At 42.8% G+C, this 23077-nt stretch overlaps 1 protein-coding gene and 1 long non-coding RNA gene across 3 annotated transcripts in view; one reads left to right on the top strand and one right to left on the bottom strand.

Annotated features, from left to right (window-relative positions):
- The window catches only part of LOC121279326 (peptidase inhibitor 15-like), a 34560-nt gene extending 13483 nt beyond the window's left edge, over positions 1 to 21077 (bottom strand). The window contains exons 1-2 of one of the 2 annotated variants that reach the window (XM_041190484.1): positions 20619 to 21077; positions 20022 to 20322 (exon numbers count right to left, since the gene is read on the bottom strand). In XM_041190484.1, the coding sequence (XP_041046418.1) occupies positions 20022 to 20291 (270 nt within the window). In that variant the 5' untranslated portion in view covers positions 20292 to 20322; positions 20619 to 21077. Of the gene's footprint in view, positions 1 to 20021; positions 20323 to 20521; positions 20559 to 20618 lie in introns of those variants that run through there. The other variant, XM_041190483.1, reaches the window with a different exon arrangement.
- LOC121279327 lies at positions 18335 to 22135 on the top strand. Its single transcript, XR_005943362.1, has 3 exons — positions 18335 to 18363; positions 19981 to 20044; positions 22016 to 22135. It is a non-coding gene; the product is annotated as an uncharacterized LOC121279327 (long non-coding RNA).
- The last annotated feature ends 942 nt before the right edge of the window (positions 22136 to 23077 follow it).

The raw sequence follows: 23077 nt of genomic DNA on the forward strand, positions 1-23077 counted from the left end.
GGACAAGGTGATGCATAACAGGAAGAAGCAGACTAGAACTAGAGGGAGACAGGGTCAACCCTAGAGGGGTGTGGGGCCTGGGATAGATCACACTGTGTGGGCCGCCGTAACATTTTTAGACAAGTTTCCTCTGATGGCTGGGCCCCTGAGCGTGTGTGTGAAAAGGCGCATCAGCAGGGTTCCAGCGACCGAGCACTCGGTTACAAGCACATACTGCGCTGTTGACTGTGATAACTGTGTTGCACATAAAACTAACTACACCTTGCTTCCAAGGCTGAACTTAATTGTTAGCTCTCCTGTTGTTAAGGAAAAATTCATGATCTCTATGTGATTCCGTTATAACGTTTTTACTAGTACATCCCACATCCCAACTGGAGAAAGTTTTAAGATCAGAATTTTCCTGTCCCTCAAGCCGGCAGAATCTTCTGGTGCCACCGATGTGAATGGAGATTTCAATGGCTCGCTGGCCTTGCCATGGAGGTGGGGGCTGGTAAATTCCAGCCTAAACATTGGAGTGAGGACATTCACTACGTTCAACTTTAAAAAAAAACATTACAAACACGATGCAACAAATAATACGACTTTTAAAACAGAAGACTGTCCATCTTCCAATGTTAAACAAATGTTAGTTGCAAATGCGTACTGGAAGAAAATTAAAATAAGAAGCAGAGGGTTTCAATTGCCCCAGGGCCGAAGATAAACACAGCAAGTATGCTATGTGCTCTATGTCCACTTTAAAGATGTTAACTAGTTTGGAATAGTTCATTTGCCCCTCTGCGGTGAATGAGAGTTGGAATAAAAGTCACTCTACTGCTGCTGCCAGTACCACTCCCTTGAAAATCCAAAACATTAGCAAAACTCTCCAAATAAATTAACATAGCCCTTCAAATAACTTTGCACCAACAAAAGTAAGTCAAAAGCATCTCACCTGAAAGTTGGTCATTTAAATAATGCTATTGTGGAGAGGAGTGGGCCATGTGGTAATCCCTGAATGCATGCTCAGCTGGGAGTGCTTAAGAGAGGAGGTTGATTGTGCCTGCATGGTCCAAAATGGTGAACCACCACCAAATCAGCATTAGAAGCTGTTTGATGTCAGGATCCTCCCACTTGGCATGTTTTTAACTCAAGCACGCTGTCAGTCAAGGCACAGAGGTGGCTGGAAGCGATTTGCTGCCATCATTTCACTTCAGGGTTTCCTGAGTGCTGGCACCAGCGGTATTACAGAGCTCAATTTCATGTCCGATTTCTTTTGGTTGTTATTCCTGGTTACATCATTCTAATCATAAAGAGCATCTTAGGAATTCGCTAATAATAACAAACATAGGAAACCTTCCTACAGTGTTTATTGCCTCACAAACACATGATGGCTGGACAAAATCTTCCTCCAATATGCCTGATTTTCAAATAACAACACGAATTTGTGTTTATATAATACCTTTAACATAGTAAAGCATCCAAAAGCGCTTCACAGCAGTGTTACAAAGCAAACTTTGACACCAAGCCACATTAGGAGGTATTAGGACTGATGACCAAAAGCTTGGTTAAAGAGATGGATTTAAAAGGAGTGTCTTAAAGGAAAAAAAGAGAGGCAGATAGGATTAGGGAGGCAATTCCAGAGCTTAAGGCAGCTAAAGGCAAAGCCACCAATGTTGGACTGATTATAATTAGGGATGTTCAAGCAACCAGAATTAGAAGAGCACAGATATCCTGGAGGGTTGTAGGACTAGAGGGGAGTACAGAGATAGGGAGGGGAAAAACCATGGAGAGGTTTGAAGACAAGGAATTGAATTTAAAAATTGAAACATTGCTTAAGTGAGAGCCATTATACATCAGTAAGCACTGAAGTGATGGGTGAATGAGACTTGGTGTGAGTCAGGATATGGCAGGAGGATTTTGGAATGACCTCATGTTTATAGAGGATCAAACATGGGAGATGGGCCAGGAGTTCATTAGAATAGCCAAGTCTCGAGGTAAAAAATGCATAGATGAGGCACATATATATAAATTTTAGACTAATATCTAATGTACCTTTCTATACTGTCCATGATGAAGACCCATATTTACACTGATGATACATTCCATTATTTTGTGTGACACTACCACTGTGCAAAATGGGATAGGTTCAGAACAGATCTAATAGCTCAAAACTGGGCATCCATCAGCAGCAACAGAATTGTACACAACCACAATCTGTAATCTCATGGCCCGCCATATCCCCACTCTACCATTACCATCAAGCTCAATGAAGAGTCCAGGTAGGCATGCCAGGAGCAGCACCGGGCATACCTAAAAATGAGGTGTCAATGTGGTGAGGCCACAGCATGGGACTACATGCATTCCAAACAGTGGATTATGCATGCGATAGGCAGAGCTAAGCAATCCCACAACTAACAGGTCAGCTCAAAGCTCTGCAGTCCTGCTACAAACAGTCGTGAATGATGGTGGGCAATTAAACAACTCACTGGAGAAAGAGGCTCCACAAATATCTCCATCCTCAATAAAGGGGTAGGCTAGCAAATCAGTGCAAAAGACAAAGCTGAAGCATTTGCAAACATCTTCAGCCAGGAGTGCCAAGTGGATGATCCATCTCGGCCTCCACCGGAGGTGCACAGCAATACAGATGCCATCTCGGCCTCCACCAGAGGTCCCCAGCAATACAGATGCCAGGCTTCAGCTAATTCTATTCACTCTGTGTGACACCAGGAAACAACTGAAGGCACTGCAAATACAATGGGCCCTGACAACATACTGAAGACTTGTGCTCTGGAACTAGCTGCACCTCTAGCTAAGCTGTTCCAGTACAGCTACAACACTGACATCTACCTAACAATGTGGAAAATTGTCCAGGTATGTCCTGTCCAAAAAGCAGGACAAATCCAACCCAGCCATTAACCGCCCTATCAGCCTACTTTCAATCATCAGCAAAGATGGAAGATGTCATTGAAAGTGCTATCAAGTGATGCTTACACAGCAAGAACCTGCTCAGTTTGGGTTCCACCAGGGCTACTCAGTTCCTGCCCTCATTGCAGCCTTGGTTGAAACATGGACAACAGAGGTGAACTCAAGAAGGAATACAAGCAAAAATAGAAGCAAAACACTGTGGATTCTGGAGATCTTAAATAAAAACAGAAAGTGCTGGAAAATCTCAGCATGTCTGGCAGCATCAATGGAAAGAGAAACAGAGTTAACGTTTCAAGTCCAATATGATGCTTCTTTGGAACTCCGTCCTTCTTTGTCAGTTTGGAAGAAGAGTCATATTGGACTCAAAACAGTAACTCTGTTTCTCTCTCCACAGATGCTGCCAGATCTGCTGAGTTTTTCCAGCACTTTACATTTTTAAATCAAGAGGGGAGGTGAGTGTGTCTGCCCTTGACATCAAGGCAGCATTTGACAAAGTGTGGCATCAGGGAACGTTAGCAAAACTGGAGTCAATGGGAATCAGGGGGAAAACTCTACTGGTTGGAGTCATACCTAGCACAAAGGAAGATGGTTGTGGTTGTTGGAGGTCAATCATCTCAGCTGTAGGACATTACTGCAGGAATTCCTCAGGGAAGTGTCCTGACCCAATCATCTTCAGCTGCTTCATCAATGACCCTCCTTCCATCATAAGGTCAGAAGTGGGGATGTTCACTGATGATTGCACCATGTTCAGCACCATTCATAACTCCTCACACACTGATGCAGTCTGTGTCCATATGCAGCAAGACCTGGACAGTATTCAGCTTAGGCTGATAGGTGGCAAGTAACATTTGTGCCACACAAGTGCCAGGCAATTACCATCTCCAAAAAGAGAGAATCTAACCATCTCCCCTTGACATTTAATGGCATTACCATCACTGAATCCCCCACTATAAACATCCTGGGGGTTACCATTGACCAGAAATTGAACTGGACCAACCATATGAATACTGTGGCTACTAGAACAGGTCAGAGACTGGGAATTCTGAGGTGAGTGACTTACGTATGCTCTTGCCAAAACCTGTCTCCCATCAACAAGGCACAAATCAGGAGTTTGATAGAATACCACTTGCCTAGATGAATGCGGCTCCAACAACACAAGAAGCTCGACGTGTCCAAGAAAAAAAAGCCCACTTGATCAGCATGCCATCCACCACCTTAAATATTCACTCCCTCTGCCAGCAACACACAGCGGCAGCTGTGTGTATTATATACAAGATGTACTGCAACAAATTATCAAGGTTCCTTCGACAGCATCTTCCAAACCCCTAACTTCTACCACCTCAAAGGGTAAGGGCAGCAGATGCATAGGAACAACACCATCTACAGGTTTCCCTGCAGGCCACACGTTATCCTGACTTGGAGCTATACCATCGTTCCTTCGCTGTCACTGGTTGAAAACCTGGAACTCCCTCCCTAATAGCACTGTGGTTTACCTGTACCACATGGGCTGCAATGGTTCAAGAAGGTGGCTCACCTCCACCTTCTCAAGGGCAATTAAGGATGGGCAACAAAAGCTGGGCTTGTCAGTGATACCTACACCCCATGAAAGAATAAAAAAAATTGATGCATTTTGTATAATTGTAAAAATAGCAAAATTGATACATATATCATGTATTCCAGAATCCAATGAACATTTTTCTTATGGAGAATACCATTTCAAGTTCTTTGCACTTGACCTATTAGATTTCTATGTAATGCTATAGATGGCACTTTATTAGAATTCCCTAGGTGAAAAATTTGCTTGCATAGAAGTCTTATATTGATTCCCTAGGGGCATTAGCAGCCCACTGCTCCCCTGTCCTCTCACTGTTAATATGCCTATAGAAGACGTTTGGATTCCCTCTTATGTTAGTATCTTATGTTGAGATCTGGAACATACAACTTGAAAGTATGCTGGAAATAGATTCCTTAGGAACTTTTAAAAGACAATTGAACGTGTACTTGAAGAGGACTAATTTTCAGAGTTATAGGGAAAAAAACTGAGTTCTAAATCGGATAGTTCCTCCAAGAGCTGGCATGGGTGTGAATGGCCAAATGGCCTCTTTCGGCAATGCAAAATTCTATGGTTCCAGGCAATACACTTGCGAACATAGCCACAGGGGGAACTCGCGTTTTTCCTTACTGAACCAGGCTTGAAGCATTTGAATTTGGGCAAGGGAAATGAGCAAACTAGATTCATCCAAACACCATTCAATGGTAATGGAAAAGTCTGACATCCTACTCACAGCCTCAAATTTACAGTGCCAGAAGTGAGTGGCTAAAAAAAGATGATGGGTGGAATCCAAAGGAGGGTGTGTTAAATCTGTCTGCCAATGTTGATTTGGCCATAGAGTATTCCTATGAGTCAGTAGAAAACCCTGGAAAGTTCACAACCACACCAGTAATTGTACACTTGGCCTCAAAGGCTTTTGTCAGGCCATGGATTAGAAACACATTGTATTCCTGAAGATTTGTTCCTTGTCAGTCAGTCATCTGAGAGCCACACTTTCATCCCTTCAAAAATCTTGAATTTGGAAAACCTTACCTCACAGTGCTGCTGTGGGGGTCCTTCAAAAATACACCCTATTTGTTGTCATAACCAAAGCAAATGTTTCTTGTGTTACAAACTGGAACAAACATACCTGACCGTTAACTGCCATACCTCCAACTGAGGCTCAAAGTTATAAAAGTTCATTCACTACTCGGATTGGGTAGCCAATGCTGTTCTCAAAATTACATTTTGAATTTTCAAACATATTCACACTTAATGCTTGTTTAATGTTTGCCTACACATCACTTGAGGTTTTGGCCTAACTAGGAAAGGTGGCCCACATCCTGAAGTCCCTTTTCTTATAGTCGCCCTTCTTGGTCTACTGCCTGTGGTGTATACTGATGTATAAAGACATATTCATGAAGGAAATTCACAGAAAAAACAGATACACAGGTCCCTTTGAATGCTCAAAATCAGTGTTCAGCCAAGTGCGAGAACCTGGACCAACTTTTCTCTGCAATAGAGAAGCTCATGAACCACCCGCATTCACAAAATCTTATATGTAATCTTTGTTGCAAAATTATACAAAATCTATTAAGAAATATAAGTTTGCTCCTGCAAAAGCTTAGTAATTGGGAAGTACTTCCACTGGTGTAAAATTGGGCAGATGTTGAAGTAGGTGATGGTCCAACACTACATGCTTCCATTTCATTTCCTACCACTTGCTAATTGGTATAACAATTGCCAGAGGGTAATGAAAACTGAATGAGGGTGAATTTCTGACGGGATTCTTTTAACTGTATATCTCAACTCCAGTGACTGTCACAGAAGCCCCACTGGGAAATTTAAGTCCTTTGTTTCTATTTCTATTGATCTTCCCTGTGTTAGGATCTCTCTCTCTCTCTCCTTCTCTCTCTCTGTGCTACGTACACCTTCAAACAGTTATCTTTCTCTCCTCCTCCTTCCCAGAAAAATACTTTATTGTTCAACAATCTTGTTGAACTGTTCTTGAACTGGCCCTCTTCCCTTTCTCTCCCTAATCCAGTCTCTTCCCTCTTTTCCAACCAGTGAAGAAGACCATTCAAGTTATCCTTAGTAGCATCTAATAGGGTTTCTCTCAACATCTCTCCTTTGCAACAGGGCCCTTCTTTATCTTTAATGGGTGTGAGGTACGAAAAAAAGGAATGTCTTCTGCTTCTTTCTCACAACAAGTTCACTTTTGTCTCTACTGCTACACAGCATGGTCTTTTATTCAGAAGAGTCTCTCTCCCCCATGCCACCCTGCATCTGCTCCCAGCTCTTGCTTAGCAAGGTCTCCCTTCTTCCCCTCACCAGGTCCTCCCTCTTCTCATCAAGCTTGCTTTGGTTTTATCCCCCTTCAGAAAGCAATCTCTCCTTCTGTCTGTCAACCGGTCCCACCCACAGCAGGAATTTTCATGGGCAGGACAGAAAATTTGACAGACCAGCCAAAAGCCCATTGGCTTCTAGCGGGAATTTCTGGTCCCGCAGAGGGCAGGAATGGAAAATCCCAGCCAGTTTTAGCTCTCTGTCTCCACCCACCCACCCCTCCCCATGCACATCCTTAACAAATTATCTCTTTCTCTTTTAACCATTTGGCAATATCTCCCAATTTCTCTTTAATCACCCTCAGCGGGGCCATTTGCCTCCCTTTAAAATCTCGACAAAAGAAAAAACACATGTGCCTTTAAGCCTGAAGCTCATATTTTAACCATTAAGCAATTTAAATATGAGGAATTATCTGAGCCCTTTCACCAAATTATTTTCAAAAGCATCATTAAACTTTAAATTCTGAATCTGGCAGTAAATATTTGTAATGGAACTGAATCCTGAATACGTCAATCTACTTCATAAAGGCTCTAATTACATTTTAGGGAATAATCCTGAAAATTGACTAAATTGGAACAATGCAAGTTTAAAAGAATGCTTCCCTGGAATTTCTTTTACGTACATTTTTATTTTCTTGATTGCATCAGATTTGGGAGTCAGCCACACAGCTGTGCTGCAGACAACAGCCATGGGGTAAACGCATGTGTATAGGTCAATTCAGGTCATGTTGGGTTCAGAAGGGTAAAGAAGTTGAGTCTAGGCAACCCAGGAACACACTGAATGATTGCGGTCAGGAAGGTGTTGAGACACAGGTCAGATATAGACCTTGGGTTGGATACAGTGAAACTACAAACGTGGAAACAGAGCACACTGGGAGCTCTCTGGGTGGGCTATTATGTTTTTAAAAGCAAATTTGAGTAGATAGCTGTATGGTGAATTTGGAGTTTGTGAAGAATATGCTGCTGAGAAGCAAGACCTAGCAATGCTTATGAGACCTGGAGATCGGTGCTCAGTATCATTATTTTATGATTTTTTGTTATTCCTGTAATTCTTCACACCAAGGAAAAGTAGAGAAAAGAATGGAGTGTCTGAGAGGAAAAGAAGCAGATATTTTGTGTATAATCTTACAATTTCATACTTGCACTGGGAAACTTTGCTCTCCGTCAATGGAAATTGTAAACTTAGAACCACAGGACTATAGCAGTGAAGGAAGCCATTTGGTCCATTGTGTTTGTGTCATCTCACCTTTCAACACACTAAACCATGCTCTCTTCCAGTTTAACACGCTCGGCTTCTCATTATCTCCTCTACTATTCTTATGTTGGCTGTATTTATGTTGACCTTTATTTTCCCAGGTTTTCTTACTTATTTTGATATTCCTTCCTTATTCTTGCATAGTTTTTTCTTTCTCTTCTCGTAATATTGTCTGACATTTTATTTTAACAGCCTTCAATTTCAATTTCAAAATCTCTATATACCCTGCTCTCTCTCTAAACTCTTTTAAACCTGAAATCTCTCCATTCCCTATCATACCAGTGATAAATCCTTCCTCACTGCTCCAATTACCATTTCCATAAGGACATTGATGCCATTTCTGTTCAAGTGAAGAAATGACCCTTCAGTATAGCCTTTCCCTTTTTCACAATTGATCCAATGTCCTAAGACTTTGAAAGCTTGCCTCCTGCAACAGTCCAGCAGCCTCACACATTGGTCTTCTTAAACTTCATCTCCTTAACCTGTCCAGTACATGGTACAGGAAGCAAGTTGGAGTTTACCATCCTTGTGGTCTTGTTTTTGATCTAGCACCTAACTCTTCAAACTCCACATCCAAGACCTCAAATGTTTTACATTATGAGTACTAACATAGGCTGTGAATTCAGCTGCTTTGTATGCCAAAGAGATTTTCCACTTCTCCTGTGATATTTTTCACCCAGGCACCAGGGTGATAAGATACCATTCAGGTTCCTGATCACGAGTGTAGGAAAGTCTGTCTATAGTCCAAGTATAGAATCCTTCACTGTTACCATTCTCTTATTTTTTTAATCTATGTGGCTCATACTCCCTTGGTTAGACCATTACTTCACTGTATCACAGTGCTGCTCAGTCACTGTCCACCTCTTGTCCAACATTATATAATTATTAGTCAGTTTGAGTAAATAAGAAGTCCTCGGCACCCATGAGCTTTGTCTTTTTCTGCTGCCTCTGCAGATGGTTGATCCACACTATTCCTTTCTCCCTCTATCTTTTAGATGGCCATAGAGTACAATACAAAAGCTCCTCTGCCTCTCTGATACTGCAGAGAGTGAAGAATTGCTGTTTGAGAACAAAGACCCTCTACTGCAGAGAATCAATTTTCCTGCACTCAGTGTAAATGTACTTCCACTGAATACACAAAGCACTGTCCAGAATTTGGATCATACCCATTGCACAGCTTAATAAGGTTGGTGGTTGGAGCATGGCAAATTGGTCCACTGGCCTTGTTAGCATTGCACCAGTGAACTGAAGGCACCATCCATGGTCCACAGAGGCAGCTTGCCTGTTACAGGTGGTAGCAAGGTCATCCAGCTCGGAGGTCAGTCCAAGATGGAACTGAGAGGAACACTCCTGCATCTCTTGGTTCCATAATAAAGGTAAATTTTAAAAAACATTTAACTTATCTTTTATGTGGTCCCTTTGAGGGCTGCTGGTTTGATGTCAAGTGCCTGAAGAAACAGGCCACTGTTTCACAGACACAATACATGCTGCAGTCATTCAGTTCAGTTTGCAAAGAGACCTGAACAGCAGCAACAACAATTATATGTATTTAGCACCTCTAGCATAATTAAAATCCACAGGCACTTCACAGGAGCATACTAAAACAAAATAAGACAACAGGCCACATAAGGAAATATTGGCCGAGATATTCCAATGCCAGTAGTGGTAAATGTTGAAACATTCACCGCTGTTGCACACAACGTCCTTTCGGAGGTTCTGACATGCACACATGCACATTAATTGCCCAGGAAGATTAAACTTCCAATGGGCAGATTTATGCTGTTCAGACCCCTCTGAAAATGTCTCCGACTCTGACCTCAGTGTTGAAGACTTGGGCCTGTTGCACAATACTTACCTGGATACTTACCCTAGCATTGTCCTGCAGTGGAGAAATTTGAAAGCAAGAATGAGAATTTTGAAATCAACATATTGCTTGACTGGGAGACCATGTAGGTCATTAAGCACAGGGGTGATGGGTAAACAAAACTTGGTGTGAGCTAGAACATATCTGCAGAGTTTAGGTTGACCACAAGTTTACAAAGGGTGGACTGTGAGACCAGCCAGGAGTGCTTTGGAATGGTCAAGTCTAGATGTAACAAAAGTATCAATGAGCATTTCAGCAACAGATGAGCTGAGGTAAGGGTGGAGTCGGATGTTTCAATATTGGAAATAGGCTGCCCTAGGGAAGGCATGAATATGAGGTTGGAAGCTCACTATGAGGGTAAATATGACTCCAAGGTTACAGACAGTCAGGTTTAGTCTCAGGCTGTTGCCAGTGAGAAGGATGAAGTCAGTAGCTAGGGAACAAAGTTTGGAGCGTGGACCTCATAAAATGGTTTCAGTCTTTCCTCTATTTAATTGGAGGAAATTTCTGCTCATCCAATAATAGTTGTCGGATAAGCAGCCTGATAAGTTAGCAACAGTCGAAGAGTTGAGAGAGAGAGAGAGAGAGGCTGTGTTGAAGTAGAACTGGTTGTCATCAGCAGAAATGTGAAAATTAACACTGTGCATTTAGATGATGCCACAGAGGGCAGAGTGTAGTTGTGATAAAGGAGGGATCCAAGTGTGGATCCTTGGGGACACCAGAGGTAATAGTATGGCAGCAGGAAGAGAAACTAGGGCAAATGATGCTCTGGCCATGATTAGACAGCTAAGAATAGAACTAGGTGAGAGCTGTTGCATCCAGCAGGCCTATACTGGAGAGACAGTGAAGCGAGATGATGTCAACCATGTCAACAGATGCAGACAGGTCAAGAAGAATGAAAGGGGTAAAAGCAAAATACAGTGGGAGCTGGAAATCTGAAATAAAAATGGAAAATGCTGGAAAAGCTCAGCAGGTCTGGCAGCATCTGTGGAGAGATAAACAGTTAAAGTCCGTATGACTTCTTCAGAGCTAAAAGAAGTAGAAATATGATGGATTTTATGCTGTTTAAGAAGGAGTGGAGCAGGTGGAGCAAAATATAAGATAAGGTTCAGGTGGGAGCTAGGAGAGTTTGACAAGGATGTCATGCACACAACACAAAGGGAGTGTTAATGGTAGTGTTAGAGACTAAAGAAGGTGCTGACAGTGGCATTGAGGTAAGATAGCAGAATGTGTTAATAGCAGAACAAGGATCAGCACTTTGGAAAGCACAACATAAAAGCAAGTGTCAGATGGTCCTGTTGTGTATGTGTGTGGGGGCTGATGGTGCTGTGGTTGGGGAGAAAGGATAAAAAAATGTAAAAAGTGAATACATAAAAAATAAATTAAAAAAAAAAATTGAAATCTAAAAGGGGGTAAAGATGGAGGAGAGTTCATGGTCTGAAGTTGTTGAACTCAATGTTATATTTGGAAGGCTGTAAAGTGCCTAATCAGAAGATGAGGTGCTGTCCCTTTAGTTTGCATTGAGCTTCACTGGAACATTGCAGCAGGCCAAGGATGGACATGTGGGCATGAGAGCAAGGTGGTGTGTTGAAATGGCAAGTGACAGGAAGGTCTGGGTCATGCTTGTGAACTGAGTAAAGATGTTCCTCAAAGCGGTCACCCAGTCTGCACTTAGACTTCACAATGTCGAGGAGACTGCATTGGGAGCCGTGAATACAGTAGACCAAATTGCAGGAGGTGCAAGTGAAGCGCTGCTTCACCTGAAAGGAGGTTTGGGGCCTTGAACAGTGAGGAGGGAGGAAGTAAAGAGGCAGGTGTTGCGCCTTCTGCAATTGCATGGAAAGGTGCTGTGGGAAGGGGATGAGGTGTTGGGGGTGATGGAGGAGTGGGATGAGGTGTCACAAGGGAACAGTCCCTACAGAATACTGACAGGGAGGGGTGGGGTAAGGGTGGTGAGGGGAGGATGTGTTTGGTGGTGGCATCATGCTGGAGTTTTTGGAAATGGAGCTGGATGATCTGTTCAATGTGGAGACGGGTGGGGTGAAAAGTGAGGATGAGGGGGACCCTATCATGGTTCTGGGAGGGAGGGGAAGGAGTGGGGGCAGAGATGCAGGAGATGAGTCAGACACAGTTAAGGGCCCTGTCAACCACAGTTGGGGGAACCGTCAGTTAAGGAAAAAGGAAGACATGTCAGAAGTGCTGTTTTGGAAGAGAGCATCATCAGAACAGATGTGATGGAGGTGGAGGAACTGGGAGAATGGGATGGATTCCTTACAGGAAGCAGGGTGTGAGGAGCTGTAGTCGAGGTAGCTTTGGGAGTCAGTGAGCTTGTAATGAATATTGGTAGACAACCTATCACCAAAAATGGAGACAGGGATGTCAAGGAAGGGAAGGGAAGGGAAGTGTCGGAAAGGGACCATGTGACAGTGAGAGAGGGGTGGAAATTGGAAGCAAAATTGATAAATTTTTCCAGGTTCAGATGAGAGCATGAAGCAGCACCGATACAGTCATCAATGTACCACAAAAAGAGTTGTGGGAGGGGGCCTGAGTAGGGCTGGAACAAGGAGTTCCTGGAAATACAAGAACTGATTTGGGAGGCAACAACACATTCAAGCACTTTAGAGAGGAAGGGGAAGTTGGAGCTGGAACAACATAATTTGAGGACAGTGGGGTCAAGGATTTTTTTTTTTGTGGGAAGGGGGACAACAGCTGAAGAGAGAGAACTGTTAACAATAGCAACCACATAGAAACTGAGGAACCGGGGGTGGGGGGGCGGGGGGGTGTGTTGGTGTGGGGGCGGTGGGGGGTGGAAGTTGAAAGAGGGCTTAGGCCTCATATATACACATGTAATGGACCTGATTTCAGGCATGCACTCTGGATATATGCCAAACAGCTGCAACCAATGTTGGAGGCACTGTACCACAACATTGAAATGAGCACATTCATGCCACCCACTGTAAAAGAGGTGCAGTAGCATCGATTGGTAAGCTTGTGTTTGTGATTTTACTATTTTGGCAAAGGATTCACAAATACTCTCTCAAATCGTTCAAATTTCAATTTACGCATTCGTGCATGAACCTATGTAAACATTATGTTAACCCTCAGAACACAGACATTGTAGCTATGAAAATAAAAATTATCATTGAAGTGAACAGAAATCTTTGGTTAGATGGGCAAACCAACTTGTAACTTAGTTTTAATAATGAAGATCTAGTAATCATCATCCTGCATGATAGTGGTCAGTGTTTATTGATAATGCAGAATTAACTATTTGAATCTCTGTAATTCAATAGTTATTGCTTTCGTTGCATCTGATTTTTTGTTCTTTCTATTTCTCTCCTTGTTTCTGTGACCTTTTCTACTCAGTCACCTCTAAAGTCTGTTTTTGCTACCCTGTGTAAACATTTGAATCACTGCTAGAAATGGTTATAAATGATGCTGATGAAAGGCTGACATCCTTTTTACCATCTGTTTGTTGGTGGTCTGTAATTTGCTAAAGCTGCAAGCCAGCTGCTGTTGAATGGTCATCATTGGCAATGTCACGGGACTTAGAAACCTTCAACCAATCCAATCAAACCAAGTAATATGCATTTCACAGTTACTACTTTCAGTGCTCATTGTACGTAACATTTCCAATTGGCCTGTTTTCAACTGACATACGTAGTTCTGTTAGTTGCAGGCTATAGGCTGATAATACCATTGGTGATATGAGCATAGAACATTTCTCTGTACACAATTTTAACCTGTTTATTTTAAGTGAGTTAATATCTCAATTAAAATTGTGGACAGGGAAATCTCAACTAACATTCATCCACCAATAGCACCAACAGTTATTTATAACTTTATATTACTAAATATGGAAAGGACAAGTCTGTTCCAAAAAGCAAATTTTGAAAAACTAGTGCTGTATGTAGTTTAAAAAAACAAAACAAAATATAGAATTTGCATTCTCTTTAAAAATGCACCTGTCTTGGAGGAGATCTTATAGCACTTTGGGTAGGGGCCCTACCAGAAGCTCTGGGTTCAAGTCCCATCCCAGGACATGATGGCCAAAGAAGATGCATTCATAATGTGGCCAAACATATTGATTATTATCCTGTAAATCCTTCTGATATGCCAATGGCAGACGGTAAGAGTAGGAGAGTTTCCTGGTCAGCCAAAACTGTGTGGTAGCTGCAGCACAATAGCCTTCCCATGTTAAAAAACTCCACATGCAAGCTCTGTGACAGCATCCTCCTTGCTCTGATGCTCTGAGGGACTGCTAGAGGGAGATCCGTTCTGGACACATTTAACTGCATTGTGCTCTGAAACCGTGTGTAAGAAAATCCCAGTGTTATAAAAACCCACCTCAATCTACATAAAAAAAATGGTTAAAAATTAAACACCTACCTGTAATGCTTAATTCAGGTGAATTCTCAACAACTTCTTTGTCCTTTATTTTCTAAAGAAACATCATTAATGTTGACAGTACTAGAATGTGAAAGTAAAGCACTGGACTAACTCCAAGGAATTTGGCTGACCTAAAGACATCAACCCACAATGTTCATTCCAGAATCTTAAAATGACTGGAGGGAAGGCGGGGAAAAGCAAGAGAGACCGTTAAACAGAAACAGAGAGAGACAAAGGCACAGACACAATGACCTTGAACCTTCTCCATATTTTCAACATTTATGCTTTTATTATGCTAAAAAAAATTGTAAGGAAACTTGCATTTAGTATATTATGCCACTGCATATTATATTATTAATCTGCTCAGCTCAAGTTTCCAAGATCTTTTTGGTAACTATAACAATCTGCCCACAGAAATCCGATGGGAATCATTTGCATAGAAGCAACATTCGCCTGGTAATGCTATGCACAGGAATGTCCTACTTTTATGCCATTCCTGGAAGGCTGAGTTTTTTGATGCCACATCGGCAGAGGGCACGCTCCCCACACATATAGTTGCAATGCCAGTGACATCATTGCCAGCGACGCTCCAGACAGTTGCCTGGATCAAAGATGGCACAGATCAAACTCGGCCAAAAAAAAATTACAGCTTGAATTCGAAACTGCAAACAATGCTATATCCCCTTCTCTTAAAGCAAATGTTAGTTTTTTTTTAAAAATGAAGGTAATATTTAAGCATATTGAGTATTTGATAATTATTGCACGAGATTATGACGGATCCTGAGATAACTGTTTCAAGATGTGACTGTAATTCTCCAAAAAGCAGTGCTTTTCTGATCTGTTAGGTGCCTGGAGTCTTCTGGTAATTTAAACGGACAGTGTAGTTCTTTATATCTAACCTGTGCAGTATCTTTCCTGGGGAGTGTGTGATGAGACAATGTACAGGGCAGTTTCTTCTGTATCTAACCAGTGCTGCAAGTGCAGGAGAGGATCAGTGAGGGGTCAGGAGAGGGGGAGCAAGTAAGAGGTGGCGAGGGCTCAGGCCAGCAGTGGACTGAACAGCACAGGCACCAACCAGTACTGGCAACAGCTGAAGGACGCATACCATTGATGTCAGTGGTGGGAGAAACCAAGCAAGTACTGGTGGACACAGCTTGCACAACTGTTCCTGGCACGTGCTCAGTCACCATCAGGAGTTACAGTGTTTCTGAAATTCATTAGTTGTCTCAAATCACCACATCCAGGTGGAAGTGAAGAGTTTGACAGCTTTGAAGATTCCTCAAATTTTGCTTTCTGAATTCTGGCTTCACAGACTTACTTTTCAAACTGAAGCCCCCATCCTCCATGCACCTCCCCAGCCCGCACACATATGTAAGCACACACACACACAAGTAACACAATGTGTACTGCAGTTTTGCACCCCAAGCCACCCCGTATACTCAGAGTAATTCTGGAGAATTTATGACATTCCCCATGGCTATATGACTCTATGCCATCCTTAATGGTAGAAGAACAGCAGTCTGTGGAGGCAATAGGGCAACATGACAGAGGATGTTGGTGCTGAGCTACATCCCTCCAGGCAGCAAGGCTGATATTCCTAGATGGCTAGGAATATATCCCTTCTGTTTTCCACCTCTTCTAACAGTATTCTAAAGAGAAAAAAAATCAGGCCTCTTTAGGGAGATGGTGCAATGTTGTGATGTCCTGCTGTCTTGTTTCTAGAAACACAGGGACATAGGAACAGGAGGAGGCCATTTAGCTCTTCGAGTCTGTTCCAGCATTCAGTGAGATTATAGCTGATCTGTGGACTAAATACAAAGGCAGGTGGCATCTTTGCTCCATGTTCCTTAACATCTTTAGATAACAAAAATCTATCAATCCCAGATTTAAAATTTGCAATTAATTTAGCACCAAATGCCAATTGAGGAAGAGAGTTCAAAACATCGATCATTCTTTTTGTAAAAGAAGTGTTTCTTAACTTCTTTCCTGAAAGGTCATGTCTAATTTTTATCTCAGCGTCAGGCACGGTCGATAAAGCTGGGAGATGTCCTAAGTGGATGAAATGTAAAGAAACAAGGAAACAATATGCTTAAATTCAGCGGATTGCCACATCTGATCTGAGCTTTCAGTACCACTGGTGGAGGAAATGCGGCCGGCGACAGCCCTGCCCGCATGGAGGGCGGTCCCAACAGAGGAGATCTGCTGAGCCCCGACACGACTGACCCAAGCCATCCAGTTGAATCCTCCGGGCAGACTGCGTAGATCCCACCCATTTACCTCTTAACGGTTTCACACCTTCTTGAACTCTCTCTTCAAAGTTCATGGACTGCAGCGGTTCAAGAACCACCTCCAGCTTCTCAAGAACAACAAATGCTGGCCTAGCCAGTGATGCCCACCTCCCATGAATGAATAAAAAAAATCACCACAGCCTTCCCTTCCTCTCCCCAAGTCTTTACAGAGGCTCTGCCATTTCTGTACTCAAGTTTCCTAGAACCTAAACTGGTCACTACACTTTTTGGACTTTTTTTTCCCAAACTTGCATCGCCTCGTATGCGAACATGCAACAACAGCAATGTAAATTAACTTATCCAGAAAACCTGCAGGCAAACCCATCTTCTGGTAAATGGTGTAACTTCCTGATGCGACAACATGAGACAAACATCAAGACAATTCATGGCCCGTGAAAATGGGAGAAATACACAGGCACCAATACTGTTGGATCAAAACAAAAAACCGCGGATGCTGGAAATCCAAAACAAAAACAGAATTACCTGGAAAAACTCAGCAGGTCTGGCAGCATCGGCGGAGAAGAAAAGAGTTGACGTTTCGAGTCTTCATGACCCTTCAACAGGACAGTTCTGTTGAAGGGTCATGAGGACTCAAAACGTCAACTCTTTTCTTCTCCGCCGATGCTGCCAGACCTGCTGAGTTTTTCCAGGTAATTCTGTTTTTGTTTGTAATATTGTTGGATCAGTGGGTTCTCGAGGAATTGATGGTCAATGGACTAGGGTGCTATTCTCCCACTTCTAGAATGATTTGACTCTAGCACCAAAAGATCAAATAAAAGCCTGATCTCTGAAATCTTTAAGAGTTGTATTTTTTAATTCATTCATGGGATATGGGCTTCGGTGACTAGGCCAGCATTTATTGCCCATCCCTAATTGACCTTCAGAAGGTGGTGATGAGCTGCCTTCTTGAACCGCTGCAGCCCCTGTGTTGTAAGTACATCCACAGTGCTGTTATGGAGAGAGTTCCAGAATTTTTACCCAGCAATAGTGAAGGCATGACGATATATTTCCAAGTCAAATTGGTGAGTGGCTTGAGGGGAACTTCCAGGTGGTGAAGCGCCCTTGTATATGCTACCCTTATCTTTCTAGATGTTAGTGGTCATGGGTTTGGAAGGTGCTGTCTAAGGGGCCTTGGTGAGTTCCTGCAGTGCACCTTGTAGATGGTGTGCACTGTTGCTAATGCTGTCGGTGGTGGACGGAGTGAATGTTTGTGGATGTGGTGCCAACCAAGCGAGTTGCTTTGTCCTGAATGGTATCAAGCTTCTTGAGTGTTGTTGGAGACGCATTCATCCAGGCAAATGGAGAGTATTCCATCACACTCCTGACTTGTGCCTTGTAGATGGTGGACAGGCTTTGGAGAGTTGGGAGGTGGGTTACTCGCTGCAGGATTCCTAGCCCCTGAGCTGCTTTTGTAGCCACAGTATTTATATGGCTAGTCCAGTTCAGTTTCTGATCAATGGTAACCCCAGGAGGTTGATAGTATGCAAAATGAGTTCAAGAAGCTTCAATTCAGTCACAGTTGGTGGTAAAAATGCCTACCACAATTAAGCAATTTCTCTTAAAGAGACCACAGGGATGAGTGTATTTATAGGAAATGTCATACTGGTTCAATGGTAGGCTACCAGCTTGCCAAATTGACTGATTTTAAAGTGCAGAAGTGTTTATTTCACTTAAGTTGCTACATCAGAAACCCAGAATGCTGCAGTTATAGGTCAGTCCCCTTATAGCAACTGGCTCAGAAACTCCTCCTCTTTACTGATGGCAAGCAATCTTCCAGCAAGCAATAAAAGGTATTGTTAAAGCTAATTTTTCTTTCAATGAAGTGTTTTGCTCAAAGTGAGGTAGGTTACTGCTGGAGAACAGAGCATTTTCCATTTTGCAACACCAGATGAGTTTCAAGCACTTTTTGGCTCAGCATAGAGAATACAGAACCAGGGTAAAACTCAATTCGCTCCATCTCAGTAATGTATCAGGAAAGAATCTCCACCAGTGTGGAGTTGCACAATCCTAACACATATTGTGCATGTGCTGCCAACAGGCAGGAATTTGAATCCAAAGCAGGTTTGCTCTGTCCGCATTGGTTTGGGGCTGTCTAAACCTGCTTGACAAGGATCCTTGAGAGAAGAGCTTTGTCTCATGAGTCTAAATTTAATCTGAAGCCAGGTCCCAGAGATGTAAGGGAACTGTGCCAACCTCCTATATCCCTATTCCTAATTTGTTTTATCTGGTTAATTTTAAAGTGACACCACCTTCATGAAACTGTTGGAAGCTTTGTCTCTGTTTATTACAATAATAAACCAAAGGACCATCAATCATTTTGTATCTATCATGATGCAAGTGTCAGTGACAAAATGATGTATGTACTTTAACAGGATTTATCTTATAATATGTGCTTAAAAAGCAATAAAAAGCTATTTTAATCAGTGAATGCTCCTATCAAATAGATAACTATAAAGAAGATACATTCTATTCACATTCTCTTTTTGTCGGGCAAGCAAAAATTGATCTCACTCACTGATACTGAAGAAAATTTGAATAAACATCTTTTAAGCCCCTCAAAATTGCACATATTTGTTAGTGAAAAATAGAAGGATTTTAGTGCTCGGATTAGTTGCTTATATGTATATATATATTCTTTCACAGAGTGTGGGCCTTGCTGGCTAAGTTAGCATTTATTGCCCATCCCTAAATGCCCTTGAGAAGGTGGTGGTGAGCTGCCTTCTTGAACCACTGTAGTCCAAGTGGCACCCACCGTGCTGTTAGGAAGGGAGTTCCAGGATTTGGACCCAGGGTCAGAGAAGGGACGATAGTTCCAACACTTCATATTATTTTGATCAGTGCAGCTTACGTTCTACAAGGTGATATGAAATGTTTTAGTCCATCACTGCTACCCGTCCCTGGAGACAAGCTGATAGGTGCATTCTGAAATACTAGAATACATTTTCAAGAATTCCTGCGTCTCCTGCATCCCTTAACCCATAAAATGGCCAAGTTGGTGTATATGGTCTCAGAAAATTGAACTTGAAAAGCCCTTTCTGTAGAAATATTTTTTTTTCAGATAATGCATTATTTGTATTCATAGTGCAATCTCCTTTACGGACTTCACTGAAGAGAACTGAATTCTTAGACCAACCAATTCGAGCATTAACAATAATTCATGTTCTGTGTGGCCGTGATTCTACCGCATTTTTTTTTTACTTATTCCTTGGAAGTTTAAAATAAACCTAAAGAAAAAAGTAGAAAGAACGCTGTTTATTATTTTCTATATTCTGCTTTTTAAAATGTCTGTCCGGTAGGGGGTGGTGAAGCTACTAAGAACTTCAATCTGTGTTAGAAATATGAGTTACCGACTCTTGACTGAAACCCACCAATGATTTACTGTACTGACTGGTGAACATGTATTCCAGCAGAGGCGGGATTATGCTCAGAAATGGGACAATGAACTCACCATGTACTCCATGTTTGCAGCAGGTGGGTTGACTTGACTTCGAACCTTATTGTGGTAATCGAGAATAACTGACATGTCAGCCTGCGAGATGTATCGCCTCCGTCTGGCTTTCGGGACATTCCCAGGTGCCAGGTATTTTGTCCAAGACGATCCATTCTCGCTGAAATTTGATGAAAGGAGCGTGCTGGGGGCATCTGCTGAAACAAATGCACTTGTCCCTTGCAGAGCGCACAGTAACCTGATCAGACTCAGTGTAGAGCAGAGCTTCATGATTCCCAGTTGAAGATTGAAAAGCGGTACACTGCAAACCAGATGTTACACTTAATAAAGAACAATGTGTGCAGGTTGTTCAACATTAACGTCAAGCTTCAAATTGGTGATTCAGTGGGTAAACCCTGGTCCTTTGTTAATACGCTATCATTCCAGTATTATTCTTCGAAAGCAAATGACATGGGCACATTCAGATAATCATTTAGCACCTTTAAAATAATAATATTTACCTTGCTGGCCAATGCATATTTCGATAAACACGGCTTTTCCTCGAATCCCTTATTTTGATGTTAGAAATGTATTTAGCGTAAAATAAATTCAGCTCACCTCTTGCATGCAGTCACTGGCAAAATGTAGGTCGAGTCCTTCCAAAATTCAAAGTCCGTCTGGAAGGAAGCTTGAAAAGTATTTTACTCGTGCGATCAGTGAGGTAAGACTGGCAGTAACGTGGAGTGGAAGGCACCCTATAAGAGAGAGGGGTTTCTGCTGGTCTGTCCTTACTGTTCCTGGGCTTTTATATTCGGTAAAACGTTTCAGGAAGGCAAACTCATTCTCCTCGATGATGGTGTCTCTTTAACTCTTCACGGCCCCTGAATCAGTGCATTATCATCTGGAAACCCAATGCCTTCATTGTTGCTCTTTTCACTGTTGCCAGACTCTCATCATGAGCTTTTCCAAACCACATATGTGTGTAATTTGGAAAGCTGGCGGGGGAGGAGGACATGGTACTCCATGTCAGTACAAAGTGTGAATCGTGTGTCATTTTCTGGATCCTCTTTTTTTTCAGATTGCAGACACATTGAACAGCATTTTAAACACAGATCATTTGAAAATTGTCCAAACTTCAGCTGAAGTCTTATAGAAGTCTACACGTACACAAAACACATTCGTACCCCTTAAAAATATTTGGAATTAAATAATGTTTAGTGCAGCCCTCTCCAGGATGACGGTGTAGTTCGATTTCCAACGGTTACATTTAACGTATTAGTTATAGAAAACAAGACCATCTGTTTCAGCACCTGCCTTGGATGTTTTCAAACGTGGGAGGAAACGGATTGATAGACTGATGTCTCTGCTCGTATATTTTTGAATGGTGCGCTGTGGCGCCAACCGCACTGCAAAGCGGGACACAGATCTTATTCTTCGCAATGACAGTTTAAACCACGCGGAATATAACTGAATTCGGCAGCGACGCTCCACACACCCCTTTTATGCCGCTTGTGCAGTGGGCTGTAATATAACATTGCAGCAACAATAACAAGGGACCAACAAGAGAATGGCAAACTTTTATTACATGGCTACATTTAACATGCGTTTGAAGCCTCGATGGGAGATGAGCAGCCCATGTGCTAGATAAAATCCAACAGGGGACATGTTTCACACGAACCGGGGGTGGGGGGCCAGCGAAGGTGCAGTCAGTACATTACAACACCCGAGAAAGCAACACAGATGCAGGATTTGCAGCCTGCAGACCTAAGAAAAACGCTGGATCTAGAAATGCCAGACCCCGGCACAGTTAGCAACTTGTCATTTTTGCCAGAGAATGAGAGCTTCAAGCGGTTCATATTTCACGCTGCAAGTCAGAGAAAGTGCAGCAAAGTGACGCACCAGCCGGAGTTGAGAAACGAATGTCCTTTTACGCACAAAATGTTTTATATTTTCATATTCGCACTCCGTTGCGTAAAGGCACCAAAATAATGCAATCATGTTATCCCAAAACACAGAAGGGGGCCACTCAACCCATCGTCCCTGTACCCACTCTTCGAAAGAGCGACCCAATGAGCCTGAGCCTGCTCCTACCCCAGAGCCCTGCATAAGATAGAGCGCGTTTATTCAGCGGGCACATTCACCAAATCCAAGAGCTGATTTTGCGATGCACAACTAGAATGGAGGTGACCTCGTCCAAATAAAACATTTAACTTTTTCCTCCTATTGTGTTGTTTGAAATTTTGGAATCTTGGCCAGTTAATGCTCGACTAGATCAATGTTTTTCTCGACTGTTAATTCTCCATCTCAGTAAAAATTAAGACGAAAGAACATTTTAGACACCAGTGGAGGTTAGAAGCAGGTTATTGGTCACTTCCTAAAGCATTCTTGGGCTGAATTTTATCCGGACGGTGTGGGCCACGGGTTGAAACAATGGGCAGGATTTTTCATTTTAGAGGTTAAGCGCAGGGGTGGGCAGGTTTGGCGATGCCTACTCTGCTGCTCGGAATGGCAGGAAATCGTCTCCAATTCATGCTTGGAAGCCCATTAATTATGCACAGGCGAGTATGGAACCAAACCACCTGGCGGGTTGGGAGCTGATTCGCCCACTCCACCATTACCTGGCGGGTTCGAAGGTCCAGGCGCTATATTTAAATGCCGTCTGAACACACACATCTCATTCTCTTCAGCCCACCTGTCTCCAAGATATGCACAGAGAGGTCTTCGATCCAGAAGAGGAAGGCAGCAAGCCTCAAGAAGAAAGCAGCACCCCGCTTCAGACACCAGGCCCTCGAGGCCTTGATCAGAGGACTGCGGGCAGACAGGCAAGTCCTGCATCCCAGGGATGCATCCAGGAAGCACAACAGCATCGCAGTGGACACCACCATGGCTGGCAACCATGCCCAAAATGCCATCCAGTGCAGGAAGAGGATGAATGATCTCATCTGCTCTGCCAGGGTAATTCATCCTTCAACTCGCTCCAATATCAAACTTGCGTCATAGCATCATGCACTCAAATGGCCACTCTCTTCCCCATTAGCAGGGGACACATATCAACACCCATTCTCTCATGGAGACTT

This window comes from Carcharodon carcharias, chromosome 6, assembly GCF_017639515.1.
Source record: "Carcharodon carcharias isolate sCarCar2 chromosome 6, sCarCar2.pri, whole genome shotgun sequence".
NCBI classification, from domain to species: Eukaryota; Metazoa; Chordata; class Chondrichthyes; order Lamniformes; family Lamnidae; genus Carcharodon; species Carcharodon carcharias.